The sequence below is a fragment of the Embiotoca jacksoni genome, unplaced genomic scaffold (genome assembly GCF_022577435.1).
Source record: "Embiotoca jacksoni isolate LCO1_2020_lvr unplaced genomic scaffold, fEmbJac1.0.p SCAF_55, whole genome shotgun sequence".
Lineage (NCBI taxonomy): Eukaryota > Metazoa > Chordata > Actinopteri > Embiotocidae > Embiotoca > Embiotoca jacksoni.
In genome coordinates this window covers 203,906-228,890 of record NW_027185409.1, presented here as the reverse complement: position 1 = coordinate 228,890, position 24,985 = coordinate 203,906, and the positions used below count along the sequence as shown (strand labels likewise).

Sequence of the window (24,985 nt, the reverse complement as noted above, 5' to 3'; positions counted from 1 at the left end):
CCTTCTCCTCTTCCTCACCATCTTCGGACCAGGTCGAGGTCTTCGCTGCTTTTTATATCACCGGTTGTTTGTTTTTTTTATCACTTTTGGTTTCTTTCTTTTTTTTTATGTGATTTTTTTTTTAATTCCGCCGCGTCTCGACTCTTCTGTCTGCCGTCTGTGAAGCTTTTTTTTTTTTTTAAATGTTTTAAAATTTCCTGACTAGTGAAAAGCCACGTGTGTGTGTGTGTTCGTTACATACACACACACACACACACACACACACACACAGCATCAATATCACAAAGCCTCCTTTATGTATTTATGTTGGTATTTTGTAAACAATAAAAAGAGAAAAAGAAAAAAAGTTTAATTACTGTTATTTTGACCTTTAATCCATAAATGTCATTGAAATATGATTAAAAAAAAAGTCATACTAAAGCATGTCGTCTTAAATATGTGAAGGACTTTTAAAGTCCAATCAAGGCCTCAATGTTTCTTATGAATTTACAACTTGAACATAAATATAACGAGAACAATGCGACGAAAGGCAGAAAGTATTTTATTACTCAAACACATTTTTTTTCCCTCTCAGAGAAAAACAATTGTTTAAAACACAATAAGCGATATAAAATCCGACCTACGAAGAAACAAACTGTTCAAACATTTGCACACAAAAAAATAAAATAAAAAACATGAAAAAAAGCACACTTCCCCGAAGACGAAGCAACATGCGAACGTCGGGGCTGAAAGAGAAATAAAACGGGAACCGCACGTCCAGTTAAGAACTTGATCTTTGGTTTGATCCATAAAAATAAAAAAAATAAAAAAACGCAACGTATTGAATAAAAGTGTTTTTAAAAACATCCTCGTAAATCGAGGAATTAAAACTCAGCCGAGTGCAAAGCTGCTTGATTCTGAGCCCGGTAGAGAAAAACAAAAACCCCCGAAGACATTTGATATCACAACGCAAAAGGTACATTTGCTGACTTATTTTAAGGCATCTTTAATGTTCAGTATTTTAAATACCCCCTCCCCCCCCACGCTGCGCCCTCCGGGGGTACAGATGAAGAGTTCTGGGTCCGGCCCAGCAACTCCTCCTCAGTCACAGACCTCCCAAACACTTTCCTGTCTCTCTTTTTTGTTTAGTTTTTTTCTTTCTTCTTTCTTTGAACTCTACTGTGCTCGGCGTCCTTTAGGCATAAAGACAATAAAACAACAACAACAAATATAAAAAAACAAAAAACAAACAGGCAGCACCGTCTCTGCTGGAGTGAGAACGTGAAACGTCAAACTGAGACGCCCTCTGGAAGTTCCCGTCCTGCTCGGATCGTCCCGGTCCGGTACGAAGGAACTCCGCTTTCACCTCAGAGGTAGAAAAAGAAAGCTGCAGGTCGCTGCAGAGGCGACGTAAAGATGGACGACGTGGCGACGAGGCCCCGCCCCCTTCTAAACCTCAGCTGTCCCGGACCGTCGGGTGGGGGGTGGGGGGTGGGGGTGGGACGCCGCTCGGACGCTCGCTGCACGCTTGGTTGTTTTTCTATTTGCACATTGGTGACTGTTTTTGGCTCCGCCCCTCCCCCTCCCCCCGAAAAGAAATACCTTCAAAACTTTTGCCCCCCAAAAAGCTAACCTTGGGTTCAAAGATAAAAACGGAGTCGAATTTGGGGGTCAAAGGTCAAAAAGTGATCTCGCAAAACACGTTTGAATTCGAGAAATGAAATTAGGATAAATTTGTTTTCATACAAACGTCTAAAAAGGATAAAAATGACAAAGTGGCGACATTATCTGATCCAAAGAAGGTCGAGTTGATCGTGACCGGCCTCGACACTTCGGTGCTCAAAGGTCAAAGGTCACCGATAACCTCATATAAAAAAAAATAGCGACTGTTCGCTACTTATTTTACGCGAGCGTCTAATAACATACAATGACGACATTTTTTGTATCCAGAAGGTCAAAGGTCAAGTTCACTGCAGCATCCTTAATGCTCTGCAAAACAAAAAAAAGGCGTGCAACGTTAATGTTAAACTACTGATTAAGTTTTGGGCTTCAAAGTGAAAAATCGGGTTCAGTTCACTTCAGAAAACGACTGCGGTCGGGTTTTTTTTAGTTGTTTTTTTTTAAAGCGGGAAAAAGTCGCTCCGTGTTTCTCACGTACGAATCCTGAACCTGTCAATCGTCGTCCATCTTTAAACCCGGTCGAGGTTCTCGCCGCCTCCGTCGAAGACGACGTCCGCTGCGTCTTTTCCTTCTACGATCCTCAGCTGCACTTTGTTAAAGAGTTTATATTTCTCCATTTGTCGAAAACGTGGATTTCTTTGGCTTTAACCTGGAGAATAAACACCTAAACAACAACAACAACAACAACAGTTGTCTACGGAGACGTAGATTCACCGTGACCTCCAGGACGCTTCTCGCTGCTCTTTCGAGTTGAATCTCCGTCAAACGTTAAAGCAAACTCTTGTTTTTTTTTTTTTTTTCGCCGATTGTTCACCAGAAAAAAAATCCCGACGAGACGAAAAGGACGAACGTGAATTCTCCAGATTCAGAGAGTGAATATGTAAACTGAACAAGTGAAAACAAAAACACTCGTCCGAGGACCCGGGAGGTTTTTCTTGGTTTGTGAAGCGTCCAAAAAAAAAAAAAAAAAAAAAAAAAGACGACAGATTCTCCGGAGGACGTTTCGGTCGACACATTTCGGCTTCAACGGCTGATCGTCGGCAGGTTTATTTTTTTTTTTTTCCACCTCTTGACGACGCAGAAAAGTTTCAGCGAACGTCTCGAGATCAAGCGAGTACAAAAACGCTTTCTGTGAGATTTGAAAAAGAATCCGAGTCGTCCCTTTTTGTTGTTGTTGTTTTTTTCAGCTCTGCGGCTGCAGCAGGAAACATGAGGTACGGTTGTGTGCGCCGGGAGGGACGGGCCGGGTCGGATCCTCGGCCGGGTCGGATCCGCGGCCGGGTCGGGTCCTCGGCCGGGTCGGATCCGCGGCCGGGTCGGGTCCTCGGCCGGGTCGGATCCGCGGCCGGGTCGGGTCCTCGGCCGGTTCTGCCGGTTAGTCCCCCGGGTCCTTCCCGTCAGAGTGAGGAGCGTACTTCAGCCGAAACGATCCTGAGGGAACAAAAACAGCTGTTTGAAGGATATTTGGAGCTTCTGCACGCTGACGCAGCAAAACAGCGTTTCCTGTTATTTACAGCCGTCTTTTTTTTTTTACAGTTTTAACTTCATTATTCAAATTTTAAAGCAGTTTGGTGACGTCTGCACATTAATTGTCTGAAAACTGTAGAAGACAAAACTGGGAGTCAAATTAAAACGAGGAAGTCACAAAAAAGAAAAGTTGTTTGATAAATGTTATTTTGCGATTCCATTTAAAAATTTGAATTAATTCATCGTTTAAAAATAGAACAAGCCGAAGCAGTCGTCCGTATTTGGCGAGTTTAACCTTTTTCTGTGTGTGCGCATCTTTTAAATCAAAAATTAATTAATCAATTATAAAAATGGATTTTTAAAATCGGACACCTTTCTCGACTCCGTACTTGTTCGCTCACTTTGCTGGATGTTATTCAGCAAATCCATTTCAGATGTTCATTTATTCGTCATTTAAAAACAGAACAAGCTGCAGAAGTTATTATTTGTGTGCATCTTCTTGGAAACGGAATTGAATGAATTGATTGAATTGATTGAATTGATTGAATTGAATGAATTGATTGAATTGAATGAATTGATTGAATTGATTGAATTGATTGAATTGATTGAGTTTGGATTTAAAAGGTGTCACCGCGGTGACTCGGTGGTGTTCGCTCACCTTGCTGCACCGAGTCCATGGACGGCTGCTTGCAGTCCTCCGCTCTGTGGCCGTTGGCGCCGCAGTTGTAACACGACAGGTGCCCCCCCGCCGCCCGCTTCTGGCCGCCGTTTCCCATGATGCCGTGCGGCTGGTAGAAGCCGAAGCCCTGCTGCTGCTGCTGGTGCTGGTCATGTGACGGGGGGCTGTGGCGGTAGAGCGGCGGCGGCACCATCATCGGGTAGGAGAAGGGCGCGGCTCCGGCGGCGCCGGACGAGGCTATGAGGGGGCTGAGGTGGAGCAGCGGCCCGAGGGTGAAGAGGGACGGCCCGGCCGGGAACGGCTGCAGGTAGCCGGCCGCCGCGTATCCGGGTAACGCCCCGTAGGCGCCGCAGTTCCCCCGGCAACCGCAGGAGCTGCAGACACACACGGAGGGGCTGTGACCCGAACTTTGATCCAATGAGGAGGCGGAGGACGGGGAGGGGGAGGGGCTGGAGGTGGGCCGGGTCGAGAAGTAAGTGTTGCCGGGTACTGTGGCCACGGGAAGGGAGCTGTGGCCGCCGCCACCGGAGTTGCCGGGCTGAGAGGCGGCGCCAGAGGAGGAGGAGGAGGAGGTGGGAGGGCAGGAGTAGTACCCGGACAGAGAGGGGGAGGAAGAGGAGGAGAGGTGGAAGTGAAGAGGCGGGTGGGAGACGTGGTGGAGGCTGTTGGACGTGGAGGTCAGAGCGCAGCTGGTTTCCACCATCAAACAGACCTCCTGGAGCCCGGAGGAGCCGTCCACGCTGTGACCGGGGAACAGGTTCTCCAGCCTCACCCCGACCCCCCCGAGACCCGGACCGAAGCCGGCTCCGCCTCCGGGATGCCCCGAGCCCAGCGGCTTAGTCCTGTCCTCCGTGCAGAGGGGAGGTGGGCGGGGCTTGCGCGGGGCAGTGAGGATGTGTGCGGGGTTGGAGACCGAGGAGAGCAGCGTCGGGGGGTAGCCGGCCTGCGGGTGGTAGGGAGACTGAGGGAGGCCGAAGGGCAGGTGGGAGCAGGAGGAGGAGGAGGAGGAGGGAGGGAGAGGAGGAGCTGGATCGGTTTGGACGGGCAGGACCTGAGCGGTGGGCCGACCGGAGCCCGCGGGGCAGCTGGAGTTCAGGATGAAGAGGCAGGAACGCTCCTTCTCCGGACCTCCTGCTGCCACGTCCAGACCCAACACCCCTGAAACACACACACACATTAACGTCACCGTGTGTGTGTGTGTGTGTGTGTGTGTGTGTGTGTGTGTGTGTGTGTGTGTGTGTGTGTGTGAACCTTCAGGTTCAAGTTTGAATTTAGTTTTTTGAAATGTCATAAATTCAGTTCGAGCAGCTTGATGATGTTTTTTGTTTTTAGATCTCAACGTGACGAGCAGAATTTAAACAACTTCAATTTCCTTTTTTTTTTTTTTACATAACAGACGCATGAATTTATAATTAAAATCCAGTTAAACGAGATGAAATCAGCTCCTGAAAGAGGAGAATTCAAACAGACGCTCAAACATTACATACGTTTAACAGTTTAAATGTCAGTGTTTACATCGGATGAATCCCCAATTAATCTGAAAGCCCTGTCCGAGCTGCTGCTCTCGGTTTCTTTCCTTCGGGCTCCTCGGGTTTGAAATGACCCAGCGGTTCTGGGAGGACACTCACGCCTGTGGACGTCTCTGGTCCTGTCGAAGGAGGAGGAGGAGGATGAGGAGGAGGAGGATGAGGAGGAGGAGGATGAGTCGCAGCAGTGGAGCGTCCGCGGGGAGCAGGGCGACCTGGAGTAGCCCGAGTTGGAGACGCCGTCCGAGGAGGCGGCGGCGTGGTGGAGCGTCAGGGCGTCGGCGTCGTTACCCGCGGAGGAGCTGAGGTGAGCCGACGGTCCCATGTGACTGGAGGGCGTTACCCTGGCGATGCCGCCGCAGGACCGCTTCTCCGTCTTCATGTCCCTGCTGGACACACACACACACACACACACACACACACACACACACACACACACACACACACACACACACACACACACAAGCATGCTGTTCAGTGTGTTTCATGTTTGTTTACGAAAAAGCAATTTTAACCGAAATATAAAGTTGTTTTTTTGTCATTTTACAAACATTCCAAATCTGCAGGAGTTTTATTGGGAGAAGTTATAATTTTTCTTTTTTAAACAAAGTTAATACTGTTTACAAAATAGAGTTAAGTTGAATTATGGAGCACTTGAGGAGCCTCAATTTTTCTGTGTGACATCATATTTTCCTTTTTTCTTTCTTGCCATTAACAGAAAATAAGGTTTTTGTGTAATCAGATGCATGTTTATTTATACCAGAAGCAGCTGCTTTGTGATGTTTTTGTTTTGTTTTTTTACCAAAATGCTCCAAAACCATTTAAAGGAGCTGAAACAGCATCGGATGTCTTTAAATGACCACCAGGGGGAGACATTGTCCAATCAACACATCTGTCACACTGGAAACCCAAGGTGGGAACTTTCCATTTCCTACATCCCGTTGTAAGTACACACACACACACACGCACACGCACACGCACACACACACACGTTATCAGCTGCCTAATGGAAACCGGTTGATGCTGGAAATGGAAACACAATCAAGAGATAATGAGAGCCGGGTCACATGAGCCATCCAGGTGCGTGTGTGTGTGTGTGTGTGTGTGTGTGTGTGTCTGCTGATGTTTGTGTGATTAAGAGGTATCGCAGCATGTGGATGCATTTTCCATGCTGATTAAGCACATCTTATCTCTGCTGGTTAACCATTCACGCCGTGCGACGCCGTCACTGCAGGACGGTTACCATGGAAATCTGCAGCTCATCGGTCCGTCTGTCAAATGTTTATATCGGCGAAGCATCGACACAAAAAAAAAAAAAAAAAAAAATCACTTCAAAGTCGCTTGTATTTCGTTTTTACGCGATATTGAGTGCAGCTCCGTCACCGTATCTTCACCGAACTTCACCGCCAACGACGTGGAAGCAGGAAACGGGTTCAGTGTGTGTGTGAGGAGATTTTTCAGTCTGTTGTTAAAGGGGACCGTTTCGAAGCCTCACGGTGAAGCTCGAGTTTGTGTCGTCTGCTTACTCTGCCGACTTCTGCAGCTCCAGCTGGGTCTTCAGTTTCTTCTTGGCTCCCTGCGTCAGGTCGTACTTGTTCAGGTCGTCCTCGGTCAAACCTAAAAACTGCAGGTCGCACAAGGGTGGAAACAGATCCAGAGGCTTGAAGGAGAAGAAACAAGCTGGGAGGAGGGGGTGGAGGGGTTGTTATTTATGTACAAACATGACAGGATCTGAAGCTGCACCCACCTCCTCCATGGTGAGCTGCTTGAAGACGGGGTAATACTTGTGGAGGCGGAGCTTGCGCAGCCAGTCCAGGATGCCGCTCTGCTCCGAGGCGTTGGGCTGAGGCTGGCTCGGAGGCGGCTGCGAGCGGGGGAGGTGCAGCGACGGAGGCTGGCTGCCGGGTTGGAGTTGGAGGTGAAGGTGGTGGTGGTGGTGGTGAGGGTACGAGGGGTCGCCTCCGCCGGCCGCGGAGCTCCGCAGGGACAGGGTTGGCACGGGGGGAGGGAGGGAGGACAGCTGAGGGGGAGGAGGAGGAGGAGGAGGGATGGAGGGAGGCAGAGGAGGAGGGAGGCAGGAGAGGTGGGGAGCGGAGCGGGTCAGGACGGAGCTGTGGGTGCTGACGACGGGCTGGACGCTGGCGACTCGGTACACCGCCCTGAGAGAGGAGAGGCGGACGGAGGGGCACAAATCTGTCTGTTATAATGTGACAAAAATCATAATAACAATAATACAAATCTGTCTGTTATAATATAATAATAATAATAATAATACATGTCTGATCTCCTCCAGCAGGTCCTTCCAGAGCCAGGAGCGCTGACTCCAGAGGCTCCGCCCCCTCGTTGTTGTTTTTTTAAAGTGTTAACCGGGAACAGACCTCTGCTGCATCAGCATGCTTATAAATACTCTAAAACATTCAGATAACCAGTGTAGAGATGCTTAACTCAGCTTAACGTGTTTATTTATTGGATTTTGTGAGAAGTCTTTCTGCGGCGTCCTGGACCGAACAACAATACAGGAAGTTGCAGTAAATCCAACCAGGATGTACTGAAAGCAGTGATGACTGTTTCCAAGTTCTTTGCAGATAAAAAAAAAAAAATGATCTTATTTTTAAATATATTGCAAAGAAAACAAGGATGAACAGCAGAAATAAAAAAAAAAATTGCGCTTCGGTTTTGATTTGATTTGAGTCGGAGGAGGTGCGACGGTCGTACCTGCTGGCGCCTCTGTGCTGCACCGTACAGCCAAGATCTGTGTGGAATACAAAAACACCTTCATCATCATCATCATCATCATCATCACGAATAAAATACAATGGTGCTGGATATAGGATAAAAGATATTCTGGTAAGATATTGATAACAATTAATGAATAAGATTAATCAAGGAAACCTTTGGATCAATCATGTCAATGAAATGCAGCAAGAACCCTTTCACACACACACACACACACACACACACACACACACACACACACACACACACACACACACACACAGCTCTCTCTGGGTTTTTTCAGTGCCAACTTGCACCAAAATACTCACAACAGTTTTGATAATTAGACGGCCTGTTGCTGACCTGCAGACTGCGTCTTTTTGTTTACTGAAATCAAACCGCTTTAACTGCCGTGGAAGCAGACGTGCAGCAACACGAGCGAGCGGAGTAAATATGGCTTCATATTGCAGCCTGTGTAGGATGTTGTTAGAAGCTGGTATATCAGAGAGAGAGTGTGTGTGTGTGTGTGTGTGTGTGTGTGTGTTGTTGTTGTTGTTTGTGCAGAGCTGAACAGGATCTTATTACAGTCAGAAAAAAATAAGAATAAAAACACAGATACAAACACAGGCAAAAAAAAAAAAAAAAAAAAAAGTTACAAGCACACATAGAAACACGCGGCGCTGCCGGCTATAAATACTCTCTGGGATGAAGTCACACTCATAGATCAACACACACACACACACACACACCAGCATGAGGTCACTACACTCTAGGCTTCCCAACACAAACATGCCACGCTGAATTCCCACACCGGACTAAAATAGAGCGCGTCCGCTGCCTCCGACACCTCCACAACCTCCTCGCCGCAGCCAACCAGGACTCAGACCTGCAGCCTTGTCCTTTCCGTAACCCCCCCCCCCCAACAACGGTGCATGAAATCTTTTTATCTGCCCCACCCCCCTCGTCCCTCCTTGGCACCTTCTTTCTCAGCATCTAAGAATAAATATATATATCTCCTGTTTTATATCCCTGCCGCCCTCCAAAAAAAGACAGATTTTTTTTTTTTTTTATAGGCTCGGCCGCCTCGCGCTGGTAAAACCAGATACGACACGTCGTCGCCTCCTCATTTTCCTCCTGCGAGAAAACACGAGACTTACTGGAGGCGGAGGTGAGCGGGCAGGTCGGGGCCACGGGGGAGGTGGGGAGGGAGGAGGGGGGAGAGGAGGGACGGGCGGGCGAGGGAGGCCGGGTGGAGGTGAAGAACGGCAGGACGCTGGGGTGCTGGAGGACACGGCAGGGCAGGGCGGTCAGACACCTGGGGGAGAGAGAGGGCAGAGAGACGGGACAAGCAAGGGAGACGGGGTGGGTTGGGGTGTGGGGGGGGTGGGGTGGGGTGGGGTGGCTTTAAAAAGTAAACGAAGAGAAGCGCTGAAAACGATGCCATAAATGCTTTGTGAAGGAGCTTTTGTGCACAAATATTAAAACAAATCAATCATTTCAACTATAACCCCGTTCCCCCCTCCCCCCTCCTCACCGTGTAAAATGCAAATCAAAAAACAAAATGCAATGACTTGCAAATCATGTAAACCCATATTTAGTTAATCAAATAGACCAAAGTCAACAAATCACAGATTTTTTTCCCGTTTTATAAGAAACATCTGCTCGTTTTGAATTCAACGTCAGCAACGGGTCTAAAAAACTAAACGCTGGGACGGTGGCATGTTTTTAACCGCTGTGTCGCATCAACTCGTCTTTTAACAACACTCTGTAAACGGACCTGAGGAGGCCAGTCGCTGGAGTTTTGAAAGTGAAATGTTGTCCCATTCTCGCCTGATATAAGAATTCAGCTGCTCAAAACGGTTCAGGGTTTCCTTTTTTTTTTTTTTTTTTCATTTCATGATGCAGCAAATGTTTTCAATGGGTGACAGATGTGAACAGCAGGAGGCCAGTTTATCACCCAGATTCTTCTACTAGAGGAGCCGAGCTGTTGAAATACGAAACAAACAAGACCTTCCCTGAAAGAGTCGTCGTCTGGATGGCAAAAAACCAAAACATTGTGCGCTGATAAAAAAAAACACAGGGTGGTCCCTCTCCTCTGATAGGACACGGTTGTGGTGGGACTAACCTGGGGTCCAGCTCTATGGACTGAGGGAGGAACTTCTCCAGTCCTTCGTCGGGAAACGCCTGCGACAGCTTGGAGACAAACATTAAACAATATGAGATGAAAAAAATAAAATTAAAATTAAAAAAAGAACTTAACTGAGCACAAGTATCTCAAAATGGTCCTCATGTCCTGAATGCGTTCCTGACCTGAGACATCAGCTCGGCCACCTCCGGCTGAGTCCTGACGACGGACAGCAGCGAGCCGTCGGACCAGCTCACCTGGAGGAGAGTGAGATGATGATGATGATGATGATGATGACTATGATGATGATGGTGATGATGATGATGACTATGATGATGATGGTGATGTACGAGCGCGTGGGAGTACGTGAGTTTACCTCGAACGCATATTCGCTGGCGTCTTCGGCCTTGCGTGTCGCTCCTCTGATCACCGCCCGCTCAACCAGCGCTGAAACAACGAGGAAACACAGAATCACTCCGTTATTTATTTTTATTTTATTTGTTTTTGTGTCTGTGTGTGTTTATTCATCGCTCGTTTTTTTTTTCTAAAATAATCGTATTTTATGTGTGTTCTTCGTGTTTCCATGTTGCCGTGACGACATCATTTCCCCACTGTGGGATTAATGAAGTCTAAAGTCTAACTGCTGGTGAGTCTTAAAACGAGTCCGAAGGAATTTAAAACTCTCTGAAACGAAAACAATTTGTGCGAGGAAAGAATCCCAAACGGAAACAGGGAGTCTGTGGCTCAGTCGGTAGAGTGGGCTGCACACTAATCAGAAGGTTGGTGGTTTAATCCCCAGCTCCTCCTGTCCACATGCCTGAGTGTCCTTGAGCAACACACTGAACCCTAAGTTGCTCCTGATGGTGAACCATCGGCGTGTTGGAAGTCGCTTTGGATAAAAGAATCAGCTAAATGAAATGTAATGAAATAGTTTTGAGGGCTGTGGTGCGGCTCGGTCTCCTCGAAAAAGGTCAAAGGTCATCGTTGGGTTGAAATAAAGTTGTCAAAACGTTAGCGGCGAGCCGCGTTGGCGTTTTCCTTCCTGTAGTAAGACACGCCCTTTCACAGGTGAGGGGCGGAGCTACAAAGTCGGTGGCAGAGTTATCATCAAGTTATCATCAAGTTATCATCAGACTCTTCAGTTAAACCGGTTCTTTCTTTATGTCCGGGAAAAATACGTGAACACACGTCTGTTGTGGTTCCTCGTGTGTGTGTGTGTGTGTGTGTGTGTGTGTGTGTGTGTGTGTGTGTGTGTGTGTTGATTCAGGCATCGATTCAGACGTAGCAGGCAACATGACTCTATTTGAAAAGTAAACGAGGCGTGTGGGACAAGCAGAAGAAGAAGAGGAAGAAGAAGAAGAAAAAGAGGAGAAAGAAGAAGAAGACGAGGAGGAAGAAAAAGAGGAGGAAGAAGAGGAGGAGGAAGAGGAAGAAGAAGAAGGAGGAGAAAGAAGAAGAAGAAGAAGAAGAGGAGGAGAAAGAAGAAGAAGAAGAAAAAGAGGAGGAGGAAGAGGAAGAAGAAGAAGAGGAGGAGGAAGAGGAAGAAGAAGAAGAGGAGGAAGAATAAGGAGGAGGAGAAAGAAGAAGAAGAATAAGGAGGAGGAGAAAGAAGAAGAAGAAGAAGAAGAAGAAGAGGAGGAAGAATAAGGAGGAGGAGAAAGAAGAAGAAGAAGAAGAGGAAGAGGAGGAAGAATAAGGAGGAGGAGAAAGAAGAAGAAGAAGAAGAGGAGGAGGAGGAGAAAGAAGAAGAAGAAGAAGAAGAAGAAGAAGAAGAGCGGGATAAAGGCGGCACTCATCCGTTGGCACCTCGCTTGGGAGTGTGTTGGCCGGCAGCTGTGTGGAAGGCTCGAAATGCTGCCTGCCACTCACTAATCTCAGCTAACACACACACACACACACACACACACACACACACACACACTCCTGCAGAGATAACACTGATAAAAACGGACGCCATGTTGCCTCGCTGCTGTTTTTTTTTTTATTTATTTCTTTACAGCTTAAAAAAAAAACGATACGTGAAAAAAAGAAACCTGTAAAAACACACACGGGCTTCATTATGTGTGTGTGTGTGTGTGTGTGTGTGTGTGTTTTATGCTGCTGACAGCTATGCAGCGTGACCATGAGGTAGCAGGATTGCATTACAGACGGTGGCAGGCGGCCAAGACCATAACAGAGCCCCCCCCCCCCCCCCCCCCCCCCCCTCCCGGACACGTTTCATCCCGGCATTAAACACGCCGCCGGCCGATTGGTTACCAAATAGCTGAATAATGGAAAGAAATTCCCGGAGATCAAGTTGGACGTAAGGAAACCGGCGCAATAAGAAAAGACGTATTTCCGCGGCAGCTTGTTTTACAGTTTAAACCTGCTGGTTTGTGGAAGCTGTTATTTTTTGGTTGTCGCCATCTTGTTTTTTTTGGTTGAAAGTGACCATATTTGGACGAGCCGGGATGGAGCGAGCGGTGGCTCGGACACGGATTTGATCGGGAACACGAGGACACTATGCCCCGCCCACTTTTACTGGAAACCTGACTGCAAACACAGGCCTGTCAATCAAAACAGACACGCCCTTAAACATAGCTCTCTTTGAGGCCTTTGAGGCCTAATATCTCCAACGACACCGTGATGACTTGTGGAAAACATTTACTGACTTTTGTATTTCAGGAGGGAAACTGATGCTTTTTGAATGGGAGTCCCCCCCCCCCCCGCGGCCATCGGTGGTATTGCACTTCTGCATTGGCGTCGCTTTTTCAGATCCGAAAGGGTATATTTTATATTTGTATATTAGTACAAGGACAAAAAAAAAAAACACGAGGAAGGAGGCGTAGAGGCATTTGAGTTTCTAACCAGGTGATTGAACTTGTTAATGGAGTGTTTTTTTGTTTTTTTTTAATGAATCCTGGAACATGTCTGGAGGCGGATCTTTAAATAACTGCACTTGAAGAAAATAACAAGGCAGATCCTGAGGTTTTTAGCACAATAGTGATTATTGTTTGATGATGATTGCCCTGACAGATTAGAATCTGAGAAACACACACACACACACACACACACACACACACACACACACACACACACACACACACACACACACACACACACACACACACCTACGCCTCAGGGCAGCATTCTTGCAGCTTGCAGTGTTCAGCGTGCCACATCTTGTTCGACTGGGTTTAACTTGGTGTACAACATTGAACACACTTCATGTAGAAGGACGGTGGGAGTGAAGCCATATATACATCTATATATATCTATATCTATATCTATATGTATAGATATATAGATATATATATACCAGGATCAATCAAAAAGTACAGACTGTTCCTGTTGTTCCACGAGTATATATTCCAAACTTGTGTTTTTGTGACCGCTCGTTGTGACGAGAACGTTTGTGATTTCAACCACGGATCTGAAACATGAGAAACATCAGATTTTGGGGTCAAACTCGACCGATCGTCAACAGAGACTCTTGAAACGCTTCAGAAAGTCCACGGCGATGAAGCGACGAGCCGGGCGACGTGTTTCTGAGGGATGTTTCAAGAGGGGGGCGGAGCATCGAAGAAGGCGCGTCAGGTCAGGAGACACCAGCGGGGTGTTTTTTTTTTCATTGAAATTGGTGTAGATTGGTGTCACCGTGAATTCGTTCCCCAGAGTCAGACTGTCAACACCGAGTTCTACTGGGAACTTCTGATGGCGTCGGAGGGGGAAAAAAAACATTCGCTGCCAAACTACCTGAACACCTGAGCGCAATGACACTTTGGTTCTCCAACATGTGCAACAACACAAATCATCCCCAGCAACCCCTACTGGTCAGATCTTTCTGTTCCCCCCAAAAAACTGATGTTTCTCTGCTCCGGTTTCAGGTCCGATGGTGAAATCACAAATGTCCTCCAACGTAACTTGGAATAGAAGAAAACAAATTCTCAACCTGGTGGACTTCTATTAATATACACACATCAATACATGCAGTCGGTCAGACAAGCGCTCCTCTCCATCCGACCTACTGGAGCAGCAGTTTTGGAAAACGTAGCCTCTGTAACGACCGCTCACCTTTTCCTGCTCTCCCCTGGCGGCTCTTCGCCGGTGCTGATGCTCCATCCTGGTTTTGCCCAGAAGGTTGTGAAGGAGGTAAATGGGGAGGTGGTAGAGGAGGAAGAGGAGGAGGAGGAGGAGGAGGACAGAGGTCTGGGTGAGTAGACGTGAGCTCCCGGCTGATCGCCCGGTCTCCGTGTCCCGCGGCGACCTCTCTGGTCGGGCTCTATAAAAGGGGCAGAGGTGAAAGGTCAGGAGGTCGAGGAGGAACCAGATACAGTGCCGCCGGGTAAACATTTACTCCTTGGGCCTCCTCGAGCGACCAAAGAATTTGGTAGATGTAGAATAAGGAAAGAAAGTTTCATGTATGAATGTGAATTTACGGACCAAATCTGAGGATAAATAAAAAAAATTTAAAAAAGTAAAAACAAACATCGTGTTGTAGAATACATACGAGAATGTTTAGTATTTAGTATTTATAGACGAGAGCTGGGCGATACGATCCTGAAACAATATCGCGACATTTCTTTGACGATACGACAACATTTTTAGAAGTTACACAGATAGCATCGCAATTAGCGTTATAGTAGAATTAGCTTGTTATGAGGCGATTTATTTACTCGTTAATATGACTTAAAAGTTTTCCTGTTACTTAAGGGGATTTTTTATTTTTTATTTTATGCCGACAGCTTTGAGTCGTTCTGTTTTGCAGGTCGAAGGTCACTGTGACATCAGAATTAAAAAAAAAAAATTGTAAACACATTCGAGACCTTAATTCAAAATATATTTGGCAAATTATGTCAGAATTTCACACAAATGTCCTAATAGGCTAAATTTTGGACATTTCATGTATCCAAAAGGTCAAAGGTCAACCTCCGTGTGACATCATAACGTTGTGCAAAAATGACTTCTCTGTCCGCTGTACTCACACAATAACTTAGTTACAGAAGGGAAGACGATGACTATATTTCACATTTTGATCAGATTATGACTTTTTGACACTAATCTAATTTTTGTCTTTCACGTGCTTCAGACCGAAATAAAGCCGGATTGAAACTAAAAACTGTGGAAAAAAAAAAGCAAAAACTCGAGCTCAGACATGGAAAACAGTCCACCGCCTCCTCTCAACCTCCACAGACCCACAAAAACACACACACACACACACACACACACACACACACACACACACACACACACACACACAAGGCGACGCTCGATAACCATCTACACGAACACGAGGCTGAAAAACTCCCAAACTGGAACCGTTTGCCCGACGCAGCGCTGAAACAAAGTGAGGAGAAAAGACCTGGCAGCGCACAGCAGACCGATATTTAACGAGGCCCGTCCACTTTATTTATAGCGACGTCCCGGAGGAGCAGTCGTAGGGAGGAACAGTCGACATCCACGCATTTAAACTGCAGCTGAACCCGCCATCGATGGGCTTTTTGCTCGAAAAAGGAAACGACGCAAGATTTTCTGCCAAAAAAAAAACAGAAAAACTCCTGCAACCGGTTCAAGAGCGCGACATGCAAAACTATTCTCATTTTTTATTTGTATTTTGGTCTCATATAAACCAACTTCTGACATTTTTTTTTTTCAAAACAATCCTTCTGTAACTTTTCACTTGTGTCTGATTTACTTTTCCTTCCTACTTTAATTAATTGCCTCAATTTTCCCAGAACACCTTTCAAGAAGAGAACAGACGTGATGTTCCGGTTTTGAATCAAGCAAATCCGTGAAAATAAAATAATAATACAAAAAAAAAGTCGATTCTACGATACGACATCCAAAATCTGAGATTCACGCCACAGTTGTAGCGTCAGTTTGTACACACGAGTCAAAGCTGCTCAAATAAAATATAATCATAATTAGTATGAACGAGAGATTAAATAAATATATTTCATAAATGATGTAAAAAGGGTCGATCTCAGTGAGAGAAATTGATCACCGAACTCTCTTCCGCAGAGCGTTTTAGTGACTTTCAGCTCATTGTTTTGGTCTTCATTTGGCAACTAGCTGGTGAACACAGTGAAAGCGTTTCATGAGCTGATTGAGACCAAAAACAAAACAAAAACCAGACTGAATATTGAATATTAAACTCTTAAACCTTCATATGAATTCTAACGTTGTCTGCTGGACGTGTGAAGTCAGCCGTGGCAACTTTACGAGGTGACACCATGTCGACGGTGCGTTTACAGCTTGTTCTGCCGCCTCTACTTGGAAAAAAGTGGGTTTATGGAAAAAAATAAATGAAAGGGGGCGATGGAGGGGGGGAGGGGGGGGCTGTATTCACTCAGCCTTGCTGTTCATGAGTTGAGGTTTTTACTGAAAACAGAAGATTAAAATGCGGCGATCCTGCACCACAAAGCGTCGGTCTGTGAAATCCCTGAAGTAAAATGAAGTATTAAGACTTCAGTCTGTCGGGCTCACACGTTGTTTATGTGTTTAGTTACATAGAAACTCGGGACACGTAAAACCAAAGCTCACGCTCGGAGCCACCGGTCACATATTTGCTGCTCGTCATGGAAATTTAATCACTGCAGCTCTCGTTGTTGTTGTTCTTGTCATTAAAAGGAGGTATTGCGTAATAATTGTGCTTTTAACCCTTTTGTTTCCCCCCTCCTTCAGCAGCTTTGAAGCTGTTTATGGTCACTTAATCATTTACTAAATTTACTACAGACTGGACACTGTGCTCTGTGTAATGTTTGGATTATGGACCGAGTAGTGCAGCGAAGAGGTTTCAATTCTTGTACTTGTCATTGTTGTGTTTTAAAGCGCTCGGTGCGGTCGGATGCTGTTTGTGTTTGTGTCTACGCTTATTCAAATAAATGTTGATTTTTTTTTCCCCGTGATAATAAGAAAACACTCACAAGCATAAAGCACATCGTGTAAACAGACACATCCACGTGTCTCCACAAATACACATATTCATATTTGGAGGGTACAAAACTACAACCAAAGCGGCCTCAATCCATTTTAAAGGAGGAATTTTGGAGTTTGCATTGAGGGGCTGATTATCCGGGGTTGTTGAAGTGCGAGAGGTCAAATGAGTCTGATAAATGCCGAGTTTGTTTTGTTGGATACAACGGGTTGTGAACTCAGATCGTGTATTTTGAATCAAATTTGTCAAACTAAACATCTTTTTGAGAGCACAAAGCTGGAAACCACTTTGAGATACCAATAAAAGTTCCTTTACTTTGGAATACGAGTGCAAACCTTTACACATAAGGCCAATACAGAAGTGCCTTAGAGTGCAATACCACCGATGGCCACCAGGGGCTGGCTCCAAAAAAACTAAAAAAAAAAAATCTTTGTCTCCAATGGACTCGTATTCAAAAAGCACCAACTTCTCCCATTAAATACAAAGCAAGTCATGTTTTCTCCTCTAGTGGCCTGATGGGTGTATTACACGCTTACACACCGTAATGTGGCATGAAAAAGAAAATAACTTAAAGTAAAGTACAAGTACTCGTGGACACAGTGAGCGTGGTGGAAAACAGTGCGTGTGATACAGCTCTTCAGGAAACCCCCCAATAAAAAAAAAAAAAAGCTGATTTATGTACCAAAGAATAAAAACATCACACTGGAGTTACGACAGCGCCGCTCGACTCATTCTTCGAAGGGAAAAAAAATAACAGATACGTGCCGTCACCCGAATTCTTACAGGCAGTCGATCTGAAAACAATTAACTGCCACATCCACACGTCAACTCGGGCCAACCTGCCCGGAAAACAACAAAACAACCTCCGCTCCGTCTGAAAGGCCCGAGGAGACTCGAGACGCCGTTCAACCGAAAGGTACGCGAGGCAAACAAAAAAAAAACAACAACAACAAAAAAAAACAACAGCACGAGAGTGACGTTGAACCAGCTGGCAGGATTACTGAGGGAGGATGTCAGAAAGAAAACAACAAGATGTTGAAATGAAATTAGAAGAGACGTGCCAGATATCTGGAAAACATGTGGATCTCAATGCGTGTTTGCAAAAAAAAAAAAAAAAAAAAAGACTGTAAAACCCTGACAGCCGCTCCTCCTCCTCTTCCTCCTCCTCTCAGACTAAAAAAAAACAAAAAAACTCAGCTTCAACTCTGCTGTTAAATTCTGACGCTGGCTTTGTTTTCATAGATCTATAAAGCACTCATATAACGAGGCATTTATGCAGGTCAGCGTGGCCCCGACGGATGCGGCCGGCGTATTAAATATGCTGTTTATACCACTGGACTGCTGCTGGATAATCAAATTCAACTATTATTTTTTTTTCTCTCTCTGCAGTCGCTCGACTTCCAGCTGCTTTGTGTTAAAAAAAAACGAACTCGACTTAAAATTCTAGGAGGAAAAAAAAACAAAAAAACCTCTCGGGAGTCATGAAAGTCTGTCTGATGTGTAAGAAAGTACAGTCACTTAAATACGATTTGAAAAGGACCAACAGGTATTTACGAGTATTACATTTTTAGGGACATATTGTAGTTTATGTTCCAGAACATTCATCTTACAGCTGAAGTTCATGGTTGTGTTGTGGATTAGTGTCTTATATGACAAAACAATTCATATGCAAAGCTGATTGGGGGACATGATAACCCCCCATTAACTGAATATAGATAAGAAAAACAACCCCACTTAAAATTAAAAACCAGCCCTTTAAAGGTAATAAAAGATATATATATTTATTTATGTATTTTGAACAGGTCAGAGCAGAGACTGTGTATAAAAGTGGACGTAGCTTCCGGGTCTGAAAAAAATGAGGCCAGTGCTGAAGTGCCTTGAAGTGCAATACCACCGAGGGCCACTAGAGGTCGGCTCCAAAATAAATAAAAAAAACTCCGGCTCCATAGACTCCCGTTCAATTTCTCTCATTGAATACGAAGTCAATAAATGTCAAAACTCATAAACTGGAGTGATTTACAACACCGAGATAACTTGTAGATACATTTTATTGACTTTGAATTAGAAAATAAGTTCTGAACTAAAACCCCAGTTCTCGTACTTTTTCTAGTTATCAGTATCGTCAGGTATCCAATCAGATCCCCCGCTGGCTCCTCCCCCACAGCTCGCCCAAATATGGTCACTTCCTGCTCCAAAACGCTCCCAATTGGCAAAGACGGCGACGGCCAAATTCCAAATAAGAACAAAAACACGACTTTTTGAAGTTTATGTTCCAGTTAATGACGTGATTGTTTTCAGATGGACCGCCAGAAAACGAATAAGGAGGGACCGACGCTAACAACACCGAGATAACTGCTGGATTGTGTGGAGCCGGCCCTCTAGTGGCACTCGGTGGTATTGCAGTTGAAGACTTCACTCTTCGACATAAAAACCCCACTTCACAGCCTCCAGCTATTTGTGCGACACATATCCGGACGAAGGCGACAAGCCGGCTCAACTTAAATAAAATTAAATAAAATAAAATAAAATAAAATAAAATCTGTTTGACTGCAAAAAAATTTAAAAAATAAAAATAAATAAAAAATGGATCCGCGTCTGTGACTTTACAATGAAACCCTGTGATTCCCTTCAGAGCGCCGAGAGGAGGAACGACAGCCAGAGAGAGAGAAGGAGTCAGAGAGGGAGCATTTATAACTTCCTGGGGATTCACTGGAGACACACACACACACACACACACACACACACACACACACACACACACACACACACACACACACACACAGAGGGTTGATTTCAGCGTAGAGAAATGTGCTGACCTGCACTAAGCAGGAGCCAAGGGCAACAAAACACTAAATACAAAACGCTCCTCTCTGAACTGGGTACTTTCCCTTCGCTGCTCGCACACGTTTTAGACAGTGTGCCTGCCTGCTTCTCGTGTGACCACGAATATATATATGCATGTATGTGTGTGTGTGTGTGTGTGTGTGTGTGTGTGTGTGTGTGTGTGTGAGAAAGAAACGAGCCAAATTTTTGCCTCTTAAAAGTTTCTTTTCTTTTCTCATCTCGTATTAGTTTCTTTGCGTGTAAATAATCCTTCGACGATCCCAGATGTTACCGTAACAGAGGGTTTAAGGAAACCGCTCAGCTTCTCCCGCATCACCGGGAAATCCCCCTCCCCTTCCCTCCTCTCCCCCACCTCCTCCCCTTCCCTCCTCTCCCCCACCTCCTCCCCTCCCCGATCTCCAGCATTCATTTACAAGCACTCACAGGCTCAAGAGCGTGCGTCTGGTTGTAAACAAAACGTCTCGTCTTTGATTTGTCATCCAATGTTTTTGAGGCCTTTTATGGGCTCGCTGTTGATCTCGCTGTGTGGAGGTCGTATTTATTTTATGGGGAAGAGTATCTTTTCCTCACATTTATCTGAGACTCAGCGTTGTAGTCTCGTCACTGAGACTCAAAAAGGGAAGAAAAAAAAAAAAATCCAGAAAAGTGCATAAAATAATTAGAGAAGTATTCGCAACAAACAAATATCAGTGCTACTTGTTAGGTACACAGATTGTATAGAAAAGTGTTCGTAGCTTCCAGCTCTAAAAATATGAGGCTGATGCAGAAGCTGCAATACCACCGAGTGCCACTAGAGGTCGGCTCCAAAAAGCCTCCGGCTCCATAGACTCCCATTCAACTTCTCTCATCAAATCCAAAGTGAATAAAATGTGTCCATCAGTTATCTCGGTGTTGTTAGCTAAAGTCACTCCTTCTTATTAGTTTTCTGGAGGTCCATCTGAAAATAATCCCTCATTCATTAGAAAAGAAGATTCAAGAAGACCTGTTTTTGGGGGCGTGTCTGTTTGATTGACAGGCCCCGTGGTGCAGTCGAGGTTTACAGCCATTGGTGCGGGACTTAGCATCGCCAGGGTTTTCCAATCAGATCACCCGCACAAATTTGGCACAAAAGGCTTCACTCGGACTCGACGATACCCGCCGTACCTTGTGCCGGCAGGTGCAGCGTGCGTGGCAGGCGGACAGAGGCGGGTAGGCGGCGGGCGGCGAGGCCTGGTGGCGGTGATGGTGGTGGTGGTGGTGAGGCTGAGAGTAACAGAGGGCAGCTCGATCGGCGCCGGACCCTGATGCTGGAGCCTCTCCTCCTCCTCCTCCTCCTCCTCCTCCACTGCTGCTGCTCGCCTGGAACAACAAACAGACTCAGTGCGAGGCTGAGGAGGACAAATACGACTACCTGTGACACGCTGAGTGTGATCTTCTTCTTTTTTTCATGTATTCATCAAGGGACAAAAAGGTCTTTGAACCGCTGCTTGTTTGAGGAAAAATGAAAAAGTGAAAATCGAAGGAGAATTAATGATTAATAATAAAGTTGTCAGTTGTAAATATTGAATTATTCAGTTTGTTTTTTTCTCCTGCCATCTAATTTTTATTGCTTTGTCATCTATCTATCCATCCATCCACCCATCCATCTATTATCCATCTATCTATCTATCTATCTATCTATCTATCTATCTATCTATCTATTATCTATCTATTGTGATAAAATGGTGAAAAATGATGTAAAACTGCATTTTGTTTTATTAAAAAAACAAAACAGAAGATTTTACCCCAAAAAATGCACTAAGTCTTCCACAAATTTAGGAAAAAGGCTCTTATACGTTCTTCAGTTGCTTTTGGCCACAATGTTGTTATTTTTGACGCTTTATGATGTTTTTTTTTTTAACGATAACTCAAAAACGAGCTCGTTATCATTAGGAAATTGAAGCTGCAAGAGCTTTGAAATTACAGTCGATGGAAAAAGATTAAAAAAAAAAAAAAAAAAAAAAATTTCTCCCAGAAGACGTGTTTATATATTCGTACCTTGCTGCTTCGTAGCTTTCACCGACCAGCGTGTAATTTTACCTCTGAATAACCACGTACCTGCTGGGCAGCCTGTCATTGACGAGGTCTCACCTGTAATTAGGCGTAAAGGTAACGCGACGTGAGCGCGTCACTCCTTTCTTTTCCCTCCGACCAGAACAGGTTTCACTCACTTTGAAAGTCTTTGTTGTTTAATAAATAAAAAGTTGTATTTCTGTTTAAGAAATATGTTTTACAAAAAAACGTTTCCACCTGTTCCTCTATATAAAGACAGGTGTGTGTTGTAATACGGGAATAATTGGAACAACTGTTCCCATGTCCTGTTTGAGGTTGAAGCGGGATTTTGGATTTTACACACACAAAAAAAAAAAAAAAAATATATCACATTTTAAGGCAAAAAAAGTACATTATTTTTAACAAGTGTTGGATTTACTCTAACGTTTAATGTACTTTAGATTAAATTATTTGTCTTACACAACCTAATGCGCCAGTTTCTCTGGTTTTAATTTGATGTTTTGCATTCACGCTGACTTCAAAACCAACATTCAGGGTGTTGATGAATGTAACAGAGCATTAAAAAGTATTACAACCATCCTCGTAATGACGACTCAAAATATACCAGAGGACACATTCAACACCACTGTGACAGTGATTATGTCATAAATAAACATTCAACAATACAGTCCACACACACACACACACACACACACACAGCTATTGTTTTGGAGCTAAATTTAAAGTCTTAGAAAGAAATAAGTGGTTCTTTTTGCTACTTTGAAATTGTTCATAACCGTTTATCTTTTACTCCACAATAAAGTTTTGACACAATTTGGAAAGTGTGGATCTCATTTCGGCAAATTGCATGTGATACAATCATCCCCGGTTTCCTCCACAGCAGTGATTTAATTTAAAGCCAATTAAGTGAAATTATTTCCCTCTTTAGCTGATGTGCTCACATCAAAATCAGCAGGTGAACCCCCCCCCCTCCCCCCCGTGGATGCTGCACGTGCACTCTCCTGCCTCCCCCCTCTCACCTGCAGGATGTCCTGGATCTGGCCGAGCTGCTGCCTCAGCACCTGCTTCTGGTGGAAGCTGAAGGCCGGGTGGTTGGAGGCCATGGTGAAGAGCAGCAGGAACTGCTCCTCGGTCCTGCCGTCGTTCAGCGCCAGGCCGTAGTTATTGATCACCGTGTCGATGTGCGTCAGGGTCCGGTACAGGACCCCCGCCGCCTCCCGGTTGTCCGAGCCGAGCAGGGCGAGGGACACGAGCAGCTTGCTGCGCACCACCTCGTCCGTGATGTTGGTGAGGCCCGACAGGTCGGCGGCGTTGTTGGCTTTGATCTCGGCATCCCGCAGAGAGTGGTAGTCCTTGCGGGCCAAGTCCTCCAGGCACGAGCCGAGGAAGCGCAGCTCGATGGGGACGCAGAGGTCCAGCAGGCCGCACAGGAACTCGGCTCTCTGGGCGGAGGTGAGGGAGGAGAACCAGCGGTACACCCCCTCCCTCTGGACGCAGCTCCGGCTCTCCACCATCCTCACACATCCATCCTCTGCTTCTTCTTTTTTTTTTTTTTTTTTTTTTTAACTTTTTTTAAACTTTTTCTTTTTTTTTACTGAAAACAACTCGTGCAATCAAAGAGTCAGACTTCCAACACAAAGTCAACTTGACATCAAAGTGGGTGCGTGAGTGCGCGCGCGCGCGCAGAGCCAGTTAGTCAACTTCCACTGAAGTTTCACGCGCTCGGAGTTTTTGGGTCCAAACTCACGAGCGAAATTAAAAAGACGCAACAGTCGTTTCCTTTGTTGGCGGAGCGGCGACTCTGCAGCGGACCCGTCCGGACCATAGTCCCACCTAAAGCCTCCTCACATGCAGGCGAGATGGTCCGTGGAACCGGGCAGCCATGAGCCCCTCCAGCCCCCCCTCCTCCTCCTCCTCCTCCTCCTCGCCGACTCGTACCGCGCTCCTCCTCACGGCACAGAAACAGTTGTTGGAGAAAAGGCAAAGGGAGGATCAAAACACGCCGCCCCGCTGTCTCGTCCCGCGGAGCACAACGAGCCCTTCCTGAACAGCCCTCTCCTTCGTCCTCATGGTTCCTCCACGAACTCGTCCGAGCAGCCAGCACACGTCAAAAAAAAAAAACACTGTACCGGGGTTAAAGTTCAGAAAACAAAAACTTAAGTGGAGCCCAAATCTTTACTGCCTTGCTGCCACTGGAAATAACATCATTATTTCCGAGACGTTACCTCATCAAAACGCTGATGTGGGGAGAAAAAACCAACAACAACAACTCTGAGCGATGACACCGGAGGGTTTCTTCAGTGTCTTTGAGTTCCTTTCGTGCAAAATACGGCAGCAGCCTTCCTCCAATCTGCCATGAGTCCTCAATCCGAGGAGAAAACAGCTGTGTATAACATTATCCAAACTCTGGCAATAGGACAAACCCACCGTGAGGGATGCTGTGATCTGATTGGCTGCGGGACCCGTCTGTCATCAAGGCCTTCGCTCGCGATTGCTTCAGAGGGATAATCGCCGCCCCTCTTATTGCACATCTTTTTCTCATGCGTTCATACATGTCAACCCAAGTTATTGGGTCTTTAAAGTGCCTCACACACTCGACTAATGCTTTTTACAACTCTCATTATTATGAAAGCTGATATGTTTATTGCAGACGACTACTTGGGAATTATTACTTTGCAAATGTTATGATTTTTCGAGTTTTAAAGGGAACCAAGGCAGATACTGTGTAAGTGGTAAAAAAAAAAAATAAACTTACAAAATATATCAAATGACAACTTTACCGGAGTTTTTGGAATATCATGAGTAAGAAAAGTCAGCTGTAAGTACACAGTGATATTAAAAGGGAAATATTGGCCTATAAACATATTTTTTCCCTTTCAGGTGAAAATATGTGGCAATGTACCTTCATATTAGTCCAGCTGATGCTGCACAAAAGGCTCTACGGGGTAGCATCCATCATCCTACACAATAATTTGTACACAGTTTATAGTTGTACAGGGAATTCACTCTTCTCTTCCTCTTTT

The 24,985-nt window shown here is 45.4% G+C and overlaps 1 protein-coding gene across 2 annotated transcripts; it reads right to left on the bottom strand.

Moving 5' to 3' along the window:
- Positions 1–156: 156 nt before the first annotated feature.
- On the bottom strand, positions 157–24,349 carry zcchc14 (zinc finger, CCHC domain containing 14). 2 transcript variants are annotated; one of them, XM_069172722.1, is made up of 13 exons: positions 22,982–24,349; positions 21,075–21,269; positions 14,225–14,432; positions 10,548–10,618; positions 10,357–10,428; positions 10,172–10,239; positions 9,204–9,361; positions 8,047–8,083; positions 7,079–7,490; positions 6,858–6,955; positions 5,434–5,720; positions 3,785–4,963; positions 157–3,090 (listed from the first exon to the last, which is right to left on the bottom strand). In XM_069172722.1, exons 1-13 carry the CDS (start codon positions 23,474–23,476, stop codon positions 3,035–3,037), a joined length of 3,336 nt encoding a protein of 1,111 aa, XP_069028823.1. In that variant the 5' UTR covers positions 23,477–24,349; the 3' UTR covers positions 157–3,034. The 2 variants fall into 2 exon arrangements, with proteins under 2 accessions (XP_069028823.1, XP_069028824.1); XM_069172723.1 differs by having other exon boundaries at positions 5,434–5,717.
- Between the last annotated feature and the right edge of the window lie 636 nt (positions 24,350–24,985).